General features: G+C 43.3%; 1 protein-coding gene across 4 annotated transcripts in view; it reads left to right on the forward strand.

Annotated features, from left to right (window-relative positions):
• The window catches only part of SPG11 (SPG11 vesicle trafficking associated, spatacsin), a 579,875-nt gene that overhangs the window by 373,226 nt on the left and 194,272 nt on the right, over positions 1–12,377 (forward strand). For all 4 annotated transcript variants that reach the window (XM_069222954.1, XM_069222953.1, XM_069222956.1 and 1 more), the window contains one exon: positions 10,970–11,170. In XM_069222954.1, coding sequence (XP_069079055.1) covers positions 10,970–11,170 — 201 coding nt within the window. The remainder of the gene's footprint in view (positions 1–10,969; positions 11,171–12,377) is intronic.

Below are 12,377 nucleotides of genomic sequence, written 5' to 3' on the forward strand. Positions count from 1 at the left end.
ACTAAGTATGGTAACTGCTCAGAATTAAATAAATACCAACCGCAGCAATGTGCAGAGTTCTTCTTGGGCCAGTTGTGATGAAGAAAGGTATGCTGTATGAGTCTGCAGACTGTGCTTTCATACTTCATAGTCAACATTGTAAGCACTAGTTTTTGATCCCCATCACACCACACGTGACAGTCATGTGTGTGCTGAGGCCTTTATAAGATATGGCATGAGACCCGTAGTGGGACTCTGTGGTCAAGAGAGCACATTAAATGCATCTCCCATTGTTAGGAGAATGACTGATTATCTCTATGGTAATGCAGGGGACTGACTGATGGCAGCAAAATTATTGTAGTGCAGGGCAGACATTTTCTCTGCTTTCTGCTTTGGGGAAGCAGCCTAGTTGTCTGGCCTGTGTTTGAAATTATTCTGCCAGTTTTCCATAACTGGATCCTCCTCCCATCCATAAGCGGGACTGATGTTGCATGTGTAGTTATTACAGATGTGTATATGTGTGTGCACACATTGTTTGCTACATGTGAAACGTGCATGTGGCTACAGCCAAAGTGGCTTCTATTTTCTATCAGGCATATTTTATCTGCTAATGAAGATGAGAGCTGAAAGGGAAAGACCAGCCAGCACATGTTTATTTTACTGCGTTGTCCCACAGAATATCCCAGGGATCATTTTCAGTAGGGCAGATAGCAGAGTGCTGGTGAGATTAAGAGAGTAGACAGACCTCCTTCAAACTATACATTCCCTTCCCCCTCGTGGCTCACCCCACAATATGCTCATGGCCACAGGCCCTTCTGCCCCTCCCGCATCTCCACCAGACTTGTGCTGGTGCTGCTGTGGCCTATCCTAATTATGTATGGAGTGTGACTTGAAGTGCAAACTCGGTCAGTTGGGCTGAGACCCCTAATAAAGTATCCATGCTAGAATGGCCATGCTGAGTTCATAGCATGGGAGTAGGACAGCCTTCTCAGAAAGGCAGTGCCTATGAAGGGATTTCATTAACTTCACCATCAGGCCAAAGAAAGGTACTGCAACACTGTTCCCCTGAGGGGAGAGGGAGAGACAAGTGTACTTAAGTCCAGACTGGGCAGTGATTTATTATTTGTTACTGAATTACTTTTGCATGCTGAGCCTTTAATCCACCACCTCCCTGAGGAATCGTTGACTTACTCAACTTTGCTGGCCTGAGAATCAAGTGCTAAGTAGCCATGCTTGGTGATCAGTTTTGGGGGTAGCAGTAAGGTTAAGTCTCTGGACACCCCTTATAAACATCACTGGTTCATATGGTCTGGGCCCAGTAACCTCTATCTGCCCAAGGACTCCTGGAAAAATTCTCAGTGTCTAATATATCAGTGGGGGAAATATGTGTGAAAGTGGCAAAAGAAATACAAAAGGATACTTTAGCTTAAATCATTGCTAAGTAAATATGGTGTTTGCGGGTGCTTATCAAATGAGTGAACATTTGAGTAAGTAGAAACGGCTGCACCGATTTGGCATAATTGCACTCAGAGCAATAATAAATGTCTTGATTCATTCTGTGTGTGGTGTAATCTGGAAAGAACAGACGTTCTGTTTAATGGTTGCAAAGCATCTAGTGGTGGAGGTACACCAGTAACATTTTCAGTGCTGCTCAGCAGAATACCGGCTGTTGTATTAAAAAATAAAATGGCTGAGCGGATTTAAGAAGAAAATACTATTGTTTAAAAACCAATTACGTTTTAAGACAAAGCACTGACTGGACATAGATTTGTCAATTACTATTGGATGGCTTATTAAGTTCTGAGTCTCTAAACCCAAACCACTCATGGAGTAGGATTTGGACTGCTGAACATCACTACCTTGAATGTCAAGTGCCAAGAGGGTGTGCTTGGTGCTCAGTTTTGGGTTCAATAATTAAGTTAAGCTGCAGGATACTGGTGATAACCAGCTCTTTTTGTCACAATCCGAGCTCAGTAATCTCTGTCTGTCCTAAGATTCTTGAATACATTCCCACAATTGGTGTCAAGTAGTGATGGAGCACTAGAATCCATTTCCAACAGATGCAAGTAGTAGTTAATAAATGTAGCTTTTCACACACAGCCTGCACATAAGAATACCAGATGGCAAAGGGGAAGAAGTAAGCCCAAAAAGCACATCTTTAGATGAGTTGAAGAAGACATGTTGGGGCAGGGGATGTAGGGTTCAAAGTCCAGTTATATGGAGGTTATTATAGATTTCATGATCATGGTCAATGGGCCTTCCTAGAAGGTTTCAGGAAACATAGGGGAGGGTTGGAGAGGATAGTGCAGTGCAGTGCACACAGGCTCTCCAGTTTCCCTGAGCTCAGGCTTCTCCCAGAATGCCGTAACCAGTGTCCTACAAAATTGTTCACTAGTGTTTCCCAGAGACTGCCTCCTCTACCCGTCTGTAGGTACCCATGTCCCTAGTCCCCAGGATTGTTCCTTTAAGTAAGTTAAATTTCTTTTAGACCCTGAACCTTGAGCTTGGTCTCCAGAAAGTTAAGAAAGAGCAGGAGGAAAAATCTAGGAGGTTTTAGAAGGACAACTCAGATTAGACCACCAAGAAGAAAAGGAAGGTTGAATGGATAGACTTGATAAGTGGGCCTGGGAAGAGAGAAAGATCAAACATGAAAGGTAGGAAAACAGAGAGGGTGGGATTGCAGAAGCTCTGGCTAGACTAGACAAAATAGCTCAGATTAGCAAAGACTGATATGGACAGGAAGTATGGTGCAAACGGTAAGATACAGCAATGAGGGACAAACACTTCTCTCAGGGGAAGGAGCATTCACCAGCAATGCAGAGACCAGGTCAGACTCCCTCATGGACACCAGACTCCCCATGAATCTCAGGGGGTCCTAGAGATTTTTTTTGCTTTTCACCAAGATTACTGCTCAGAACCATATCAAAGGACACCTATGTATTATGTTGTGTGTGAATAGTAAAGTACTTTCTCTTTTAAGACAAAGCACTGAATGAGCATTGGTTGATTAATCCCTATTTGTTGGGCATATTGGTTTCAGAATCTCAAACCCTGAATATCTTCCCTTGGTAAGCCTTGGGCTACTCAGTTGTGCTACTCTGGGAGTTCAAATGCTAAAAGGTTGTACTTGGTGCTCAGTTTTTGGTACAAGAGTAAGGTTACTTCCCAGGTCACTAGTGAAAACCAGTTCTGATTGTAACAGGCGGAACCTAGTAAACCCTGTCTGCACTGGGACTTCTGAAAAAGTATCCACAGAGCTTTTGATTCTTTTGCAGAAACCTGTGCTTTTATATTAGCCATCTTGTTGGCATAGCTATTTTTCATAATTTTCTGATTGTATTAAATAAGTGGAATTTACAAAAAAACATATTAACCTTGAAATGTACACATTATCTTAAGCATTTAATCATTTCATATACCTGGACATTTAAGATAATTATCAAATTGATTTGGTTTTGTTTTGTTTCTAATATCTGACATGTTTTAGATATCTATTTGCTGCTAAAAAAAAATTGATTGGTCTGCCATAACTAAACATGTCCATGCTTCCATCCATGTTATGGCCTTATGCACATTTAAGTCAACTAATATTGTGCCACCCCTTTGTATAATGTTGAGAAGCCATTCAAAATGTATGTGGATAAAGTTTCAGGTATATCATGTCCACATCTGCAAAGCCTCCTTTCATGGATAACATTGTTCAAGCATCCTAGTTTTAAAGTAGCCTCAAACCTAAAGTTTTGAAACAACTGATTTCCCACACATCTCTCTTCATATGATGTCCAACTTTCATTTTTAGATACTTGAAACAAATGGCAGGCATTTTAAGGTATTCATTACCTTTACACTAAGAATGAACTTTGTATGCAGTGTTTGTGATCCAATTCATTAAACTGGTGAAGCTTATTTGTTTGCAATTTTAAAATGTTTTGCAAGAATGATCTTGCAGATATTCCTTATCCCACTGTTGAAATGATCCATGTGTTTATCTACAGTACCAACATGTTTAAATAATGCCTCATTGAGAAGATTATAATTTACCTCCTGTATGCATATGGGATCCAGCCTAATCCTAGGTGTACACCAACTAGTTGCACCTCAATTTCCCAGTTAATCAAAATCTTGATCATCCATTGTACAGAAACCAATTTCTTTCTCTTAGATTAGTGGAACCAAGGCCCTTCCACCAAATGTATGAATAAAATATAATACAGCATTCACAGGGTCTTACTAGACATCGTGAAATCTTGGCATTTCCTCAATTTGAAAGGCTGCAAGGCTCTGTTTGCATCTTTTTATATGACATCTTGAGAAAGACATCATTTTTGTTTCACAGTTTACCCTGCATACTTATTTTACCTTCTTCACAACCGTTTAGAAATTGCCTGCAATGTTGGCAGTAGTGGAAATGACATACAAAGAAAGTTCCCATAGATTCTTTCTCTTTGACCTAAGCACCAGCATTCCTTCCTCCCATGCATAGTTGTCCCCTACCTCTGCATCACCAACAATTTTCTTGCCAGATACAAGACAAAGGAAAGGGGTTCTTGCGCTGCGTCTCCTCTTTCAGATTTTTCTTTTGTGTTTTTGCTGTCCCCTCTTGCTTGAGGGGTATTTTCAAGTTGGTTTTTTTTCCAACGTGCCAAAAGAAGGCATGTCACTGCACTAAGCACAGCCTGTTCTTAAACATTATCTAGACAGTATCACCTTTAGCAGACAGCCAGTCCTGCTGCTCATGCAGCTGTGCTTTGTTGATTCAGGTTCATATGCATTGGATTTGTTACAGTTTCAGATTTTACAGTAATACTTGCTGGGAGCACCAGATGCTATTGTCATTTCAACAAAGATGGTATGGAGCGTCCTTTGTGGTGTGCGGTACTCAACCATACTTCAGGGAAGAAGGTGTGCTCAATGACGAATAAAGGATGTAATGGATTTAACAACAAATACAAAATGTTGCTTTATCATTTGTCCCTACATCATTACATGATAATGGTATTTGGCTACCAATGTACTGTAGCCTCCTTTTTTAAAGGCCACCATTGCTTGCAGAGTGTTGATGTAACATTAGCTGTTGTAGCTTGATCGCAGAAACATACAGTAAATGGTTTTCATTAAACATCTCCCTCTCTTATTCAATGGTAGAGAAAATTCCCTGTTCCATCAGAGGAAGATGCAACGCTTAGGTGTCAAGGACTGAATTAAACTATGGTTTAGCAATATAAATCCTTTTCTGGATTCACATGCTGTGCACCTATTATTCCATCTAGTGTTTGGGTCCGGAATTGTGTCTTGTTTTTCTTCTCTCTTTTTTTTGTGTGTCTGGGCATCATCTACTACCATTTGGTGGTAAGTCCATCCCAAGTGTGTCATCAGATGGCTCCTTAGAAGTTCCTGTGCATGGTCACCATTTTCAGATTCTTTTTTCCACCATCGGCTCTGGAAACACACTAGAGGAGCTCCCAAGAATCTTAGAAGAATTGCAGAAAGGAGAGAAAAGCATGTTCACTGAAAGCATTGAAAATCACAGGAGACCACAAGAAACACCCAAGACTGAGGAAGGGAGCCTTCCCGACATTGACGGGAAATCCCGTCTGTGAGAACCACATGCCGGAGAATGCAGAGGAGAAGGGCAGATAAGGGATTTGGTGGACACCCCCTTTAAAATCTGTCCCAACAGCCACCACAAGTTTGTGCAGAGGGATCCATATGAGGTTTGCAACCAGTGCCTCCTGAAGGATCGCAACACTGAAGACTGTGAATCGAGTGCCAAATTCATACCTAAGACACTCAAAACTAGACTGAAACAGTGACTGGTACATCAAGCCATGGCTGTCACCCACAGGCCACAAGAATCCCTGAAAGACCTAAGACTTTCCAGTGATGACTAGGAGAACGTCGAGGAAGGTGAACCAGCACAAGGAGGGGAGTCGGACGCTGAAGGCAGCATCATTGACATAGAGAGAGCAGAAGCCACAAATAAGGTGGCAAGATATTCTGGAAAATCCAAGTAGCAGAAGGTAACAACTGAAAGCTGGCATAAACATAAGGAGCCACACTAGTCCTGACTAAAAGACACTCATGGGGGCAGACCTTCTAGCCAACCCTCAACGCAAGCAGGTGGAAAGGAGGGAGCAAAGGAAATGGACAAGGAAGTGAAAGCCAGAGAACCGGCTTCCCCAAAGAAGGAACCCTCCTCGACTATCAGCGTTGAACGCTCACTCAAGGTTGAAAGAAAAAGACGCTGACTCAAGGCCGAGATGCAATGAAAGAAGGAGTAAGACTACTTCTTAAAGGCGTTCCACATACTCATGAAACCTTTGGAGTCAAGGGTGTTGGCCGACGACCTACCGGACATCAAGGCACTCTCGACGACAGAGCCGCATGAAGCGTAGGAAGACTGCTTTGAATACAAGGAAGACAGAGCCACCACGATGCTATTTCAACGATGAATGGCAGGATCTCTGCTGAATCCCACTAGTGGGTGTCAACAGCTACCCCTCGAGGCCCTCGCCCTTGACGACCTGTTCATGTACAGTGGACTGATCAAGAGAGCAGCAGATATGTATGGAATCCAGCTCAAGGAAGAGAGGGAGAACTCATGCTTCCTCCTTGAATCCCTGGTGCCATCACAGAAGGCAAACCTGTACCTACCCATGCTTCCCAGCATACTGGACAAGGGAAAGGAAACATTTAAATAACCAGCCACAGCCATCACAGTAACTCCTCAAGTTGAGAAGAAATATAAGCATTCATCTCAAGGTCCTCATTACATCAAGGGGAACATACCAGGTGACTCCATCATAGTGCCAACATCCACAATGAGAAATAAAGCCCCCACATCAACCAGGAAACCACCAGAGAAAGAGAGCAAAACAAATGGAGCTTGTGTGTAGAAAATTAGAAAGGTAAGTGGAGAAGCAATGGAGACTTGTGAACTCCAGTGCACTCTTCAGTCAGTACATTCACCAGCAATGAAAGGACTCATACAGAGCCTCAAGCAGGAATTCAAAAAGCAGGCAAAGGCAGTGATCCAAGAAGGCAAGAACCTTGCCAACTCCTGCCTCAAATCAGCACTGCATGCGCCGGATACTGCTAGCAGGCAGATGTGCATGGGAAGCATCTTCAGGAGATGTGCATGGCTGAGGACCTATAGATTCAAGGCAGAGGTGCAGGCATCCGTCATCAACATGCGTTCCACAGGGGAAGCCTGTTTGGAACTGCCGTAGACGACACCCTCCAATAAATCAGGAAAGATAATGAAACAGCCAAGGCCATGGGGGCCTTACAGTTTAGGTGATCCTTCAGGAGAGGCTGAACCTCCAACAGCAAGGCTTCATCCAACAAGCCACACACCAGCCTGTTCAACAACAGTGGACACAAGGCAAGGCAGTTCTTTTGCGGGAAACCCAGAGGGAGAGGACAAATTGTAAAAGGAAGAACACTAAGCAAATGCCACTGTTTGCCCACACGTCCACCAGTTAAAACTAGTGAGCCAGTGGGGATATGAGGATTTGTCCAAGAGTGGAGGTAAATCACCTCAGACATTTGGATCTTAAACATCATAATACACGTTACTGCATAGAACTCACCAGACCACGGCCACCGGTTACTCCAAAGACAAGAACCTTAAAGGAGCAAGAGCTCATTCAGTTGTGAAAAGGAGTCAAGGAACTGATCAAAAAAACAAGCCATAGAGTTCTTCCAAAGGAGACAGGGGGTGGCATCTAATAACCATACTGGTTAGACTTGCCCTTTATACTGATTCTAGACCTCAGATACCTTAACAAATTCATATGAGCCTAACACTTCAAAATGACAGCGCTACAAGAATTAATCCCACTCCTAGGGAAAGGAGATTACGTGGCCACCTGAGGCCTAAAGCATGCCTACAAAAAGTACTGCAGCTTCGTCCTGGACAAAGATACACTATAGGTTCAGAGTGCTACCCTTTGCCATGGAATGAGCACCAAGGGTGCTAAACAAAGTGGCTAGTGTCAGTGGCAACATACCTGAGAAGACAGGGTATACACGTCTATGCACACAGTCATCACCATGCTACAACACCCGGGGGCACCATAAACCACAAGAAATTATCACCACGCCCAGAGCAAGAGAAAGTGTTCCTGGGGCCAAAATTGGACTCAAGAACAGCAAATGCATATCCAGTCCCCAAGAGGGCGACAGCAATAGAACATTATGCTTGTTGCTACCAGAAGGGGCAGTCTTTGAAGGTGAGAACTGACATGAAATTTATGGACATTTCAGCATCTTGTATTACCCTCATGCCACATGCAGGACTCCATATGTGACCTATAAAGGAATGGCTCTGCAACAAATGATCACAAGCCACGGGTAGCCTGGAGGATCTAGTGGCTGTTACAGCAAGGGTTTAAAAGGAAATAGAATGGTTTAACCTAGCAAATGTAATAAGGAGACCTTTCAAATCGCCAGCCTCCAAGGTGACCATAACAACAAACACTTCTCACAAGGCTTGGGAACACAGAGGGGCAACTTGCAGATCATTGAATTCTGGGATCCAGCTGACACCGTGAAGCACATAAATCACCTGAAACTCATGCTAGTCTTCCTAGTGCTGAAAGCATTCCAGGTGCAGGTGAAGAGACAGACATTGTTTATCAAAACGGACAATGGATTATGTTCTACCTCAACAAGCAGGGAGGAACAAGGATTTTTCCCACTGTCTAAAGTAGCGCAGGAGATATGGAAATGAACAATTCAACGGAACAGAAACAGAGTAACAATACACCTTCCAGGGAAACAGAACACACACAGGCAGAAAAGATTGAGAAAACAAGAGTGCACCTCCCACAAATGGAGATAAAAGCAGGAACTATTTTACAGAGTGTTCATACGTTGGGGCACACCAAGCATTGACGTATTTTTAAGTCCAGAAAATGCAAAATTCCCAGATTTCCTGTCCATGTTTCCACATCAGCAGTCCAAAAGGAATGACTTGTCATCAGGGAGTTTTGCTTATGTCTTTCCACCGATTATACTGATCCCAAGATTACTGGACAAGGCCAGGCAACCAAGGGCGTCACTCACTCATCGCACTGCAGTGGGCCAGACAGACATTTTATTCAGACCTACTAGAGATGTGCAAAGGACAAATCTTACCAACCAAGGCACAACAGGACCTGTTAACAATGCAAGACAGAAGAGTGTATCATCCAGAACCAGCCACACTCAACCTAGTAGCATGGCTCCTGAATACCTAAAATCTGTACACCTGCAGCTGCCCACCCGGACAATGCAGATCCTGAAGGAGGCTAGAAAGCCAAGCACAAGGAAGTGCTAAAGAGCCGTGTGGATTAGGTACATTCAGTGGTGCTGGGAACAGGAACAACTAGAAATAAGGATAGAGCACTGTTACAAGGTAGACATACCTCACCCATCTCATTGGCAGCAGCCTGACCTACGCATCACTAAAAGTCCTACTGGCCACCATAGTTGCATACAACAAAGGAACGACAGGAAGCAGTCTCTTAACACTACTAGTTGTGAAGGGGTTCCTAGAAGAATTAGAGTGGAGCCAACAAGAGCAGCACCAACACCAATGTGGAACCTGAACCCAGTACTCACAGAATTGATAACAGAACCATTTGAGCCCATGCACAAGACACAGTTGAAGTTTTGATGTTCTTAACCTTAAATACAGCGTCCCTAATAGCGATTGCATCAGTTCGCAGTCAGAAAGTTAGAAGTGCTCACGATCCAGGAACCATTCCACAAGGACAAAGCTGCTTAACAAACAAATCCTCAATTTCTACCAAAGGTGGTATCTCACTTCCATGTCAACCAAATCATCCAACTGTCAGCTTTTTCCAGAACTCAAAGTCGCAAGCCAAAAGGGCATTGTACACCTTGGACTTGTGAAAAGAGCACTCATGTACTGTCTACAAGAGACAAAAGAAATTGGAAAGGGGAACTAGCTCTTCATCTCCCTCCTTTCCCAGGACAAGAAAAGGTATGCCAATAACAAAGGGAACGATTGCAAGATGGATAGTGAAAACTACCCAAACCTGCTGCACAAAAGCAGGAAAAACTCTCCCCCACATGTTCCAGGGTACATTCAACTAGCAAGAAGTCTGCTAAGCTAGTGTTCCTACAGACATACCCATTACTGACATCTGCATGGCTGCAACTTGATCATCCCCACACACCTTCACAAAACTCTACTGTGTGTGCATCCAGATAAACAACGAATTACTGGTGCAACAGAGCCTACTCCAACATCTGTTTGCCAACGTCCCCATATTTCATGCCATCCTTCCCAATGAACCAAATATCACTTCATAATCAGATGCACAACATGTGATTCCAGAAAAGGGTTCATGCTGCAAACCGAAATGGTTACTTACCAGTAGAAGTAGTTTTGCAGCCTGAAGAGTATTCTGGCTTAGCGTGCGACCCACCCACCTCCCCGAAAATGAGGGTAAAGCAAACAGGCAAGGTGAGCAACACTTCAAAACAAGGAAAGTTCCAGCCAGGGCAGGCCCCAGGATAAAAAAGAATCTGAAGATGGCAACCACACACAGGAACTTCTGGGATATCCGACGTCACACAGGGGATGGACTTACCACCGAATGGTGATCAGTGATGCCCATTTACACAAAAAGAGAAGAAAGAGAAGACATGATTCCTGACCCAACCACTAGATGGAGGAATAGATGCTTAGTGTGTAAATCCAGAAAACTCGTCAGGCTGTAAAACTACTCCTACCCGTAAATAACCATTTTGTTAGTTTGTGTGACAGGTTCCTTCTTCTGTCTTGAAAATAAGCCACTGCAGCGATCTCTCTGTAACATCCGGGTCACCTGCTTGAATAGTGGTAGACATGACTCAGCATTTCTACGTTTCATTGCCATAAATTCAGTACCACACCTATTATTTGAACTCAGAGAGTTGATTTAGTGTGTTTTGAATACTAATCATTCAAAATTATTATCATTCTACCATTTTCTAGGGAGCACCTGTCATTCATTGTCTTTGCGTATGGATAATCACATGGGTGGATGACAAGACAGCGATGGAAGCTGTAGCTCACCTGAACATCTCAGCAGAGATGCACAATTGGGATCTGCAGGACCTGACCATCATTTGGAAAACACTGCTAGAAAAGCAAAAGAGCAAAGCTCTCATCTGGGCTTTCCAAATCTTCTTAAAGGTACAGAGTGTGACTGAACAGAGAGTCAGATGGGTATAAGCAGGGTGATCCTTGCCAGGCAGGTACTAACAGGAACGAGTGACGTAGGCAAAGTCTGGTATAGCTATGCAACATTTGGAACACTTGAGAGCAAAACATTTCCATGAACTGAAATGAATGCAATGGCCAAAGAATGTTCAGTGAGACTGTGAGATAATTGTGAAGGAGTGACATATGGTGAGCATGAATGTGTGCTTGTAGAACAAGGTGCCTTGAAATATAAAGTGGCATGCTTCCAAATAAGATAAATATACTCTTCATGATAATAGCACTAACCACATGCAATCAACTTGCAACAGGAGTGGTGAGGGGGTTAACCAAGTAAACATAAGGGTGAGTGAAAAACAGTCAGCCAGGGACAGTGTAGGAGCATAGAGGTGTGCTGAAGTGATTGCCCTACCTCATTTATAGGCAGGGGAACCACTTGGTTACCTTTGGCATGCTCCCACCTTGCTCTGCCAGTCAAAACCCTTTTCTGGCGACCCACATTCCACAGGACTTTAGATTTAACCATATTGGATGCCCGACCTATTGAGAGCAAACTTTCTTGTGCTACTTTTCCTGTTCACAAACGTGAAATGTATGGCAGTCGTGATCATTAAAAATTAATATTTTCTCAATGTGGCCGGATAAAATTCATAGCACATTAGGGACATTGTTTTTTTGTTTTACAGAAACACACCCTATTTTGGGGATGGTACTCTTGTTTGGTATTTACGTGTTTATTTTTCAGACTGAAGCCACTATAGTTATCTAGTGACTTCAGATTTTACCTGTCAGATTCAGGTATGACATCTCAATAGAACAAAATGCAAATCCATAAACAGCTGCTGCTGTCTCATAAGGTGGCTCTTCCAGACTCCCAAGACGTAAACACACTACCAACAACCCCCACTTCAGCTGGCATGCCCACAGATGCACAATCTAATTAAAAAGGAAAAATAGGGATAGGGAGCTTTGTCATTGTGGTCTCCCAGCAGTCACAGGATCAATATGCTGTGCTTTGAGACTAGGATACAGTGGCCGCAAACACTCCCAACTTATAATATTACATTAGAGATGGAAATCTTCTTCTACTCCACAACAGGACTGTAGTGGCTGGAGTCACCTTCTACCACACACAAGGACTGGAGTGTGTACTTAAAAAATTGTTGTTGCTCTCAAAGTC

Source organism: Pleurodeles waltl, chromosome 3_1 (assembly GCF_031143425.1).
Source record: "Pleurodeles waltl isolate 20211129_DDA chromosome 3_1, aPleWal1.hap1.20221129, whole genome shotgun sequence".
Taxonomy (NCBI): Eukaryota; Metazoa; Chordata; class Amphibia; order Caudata; family Salamandridae; genus Pleurodeles; species Pleurodeles waltl.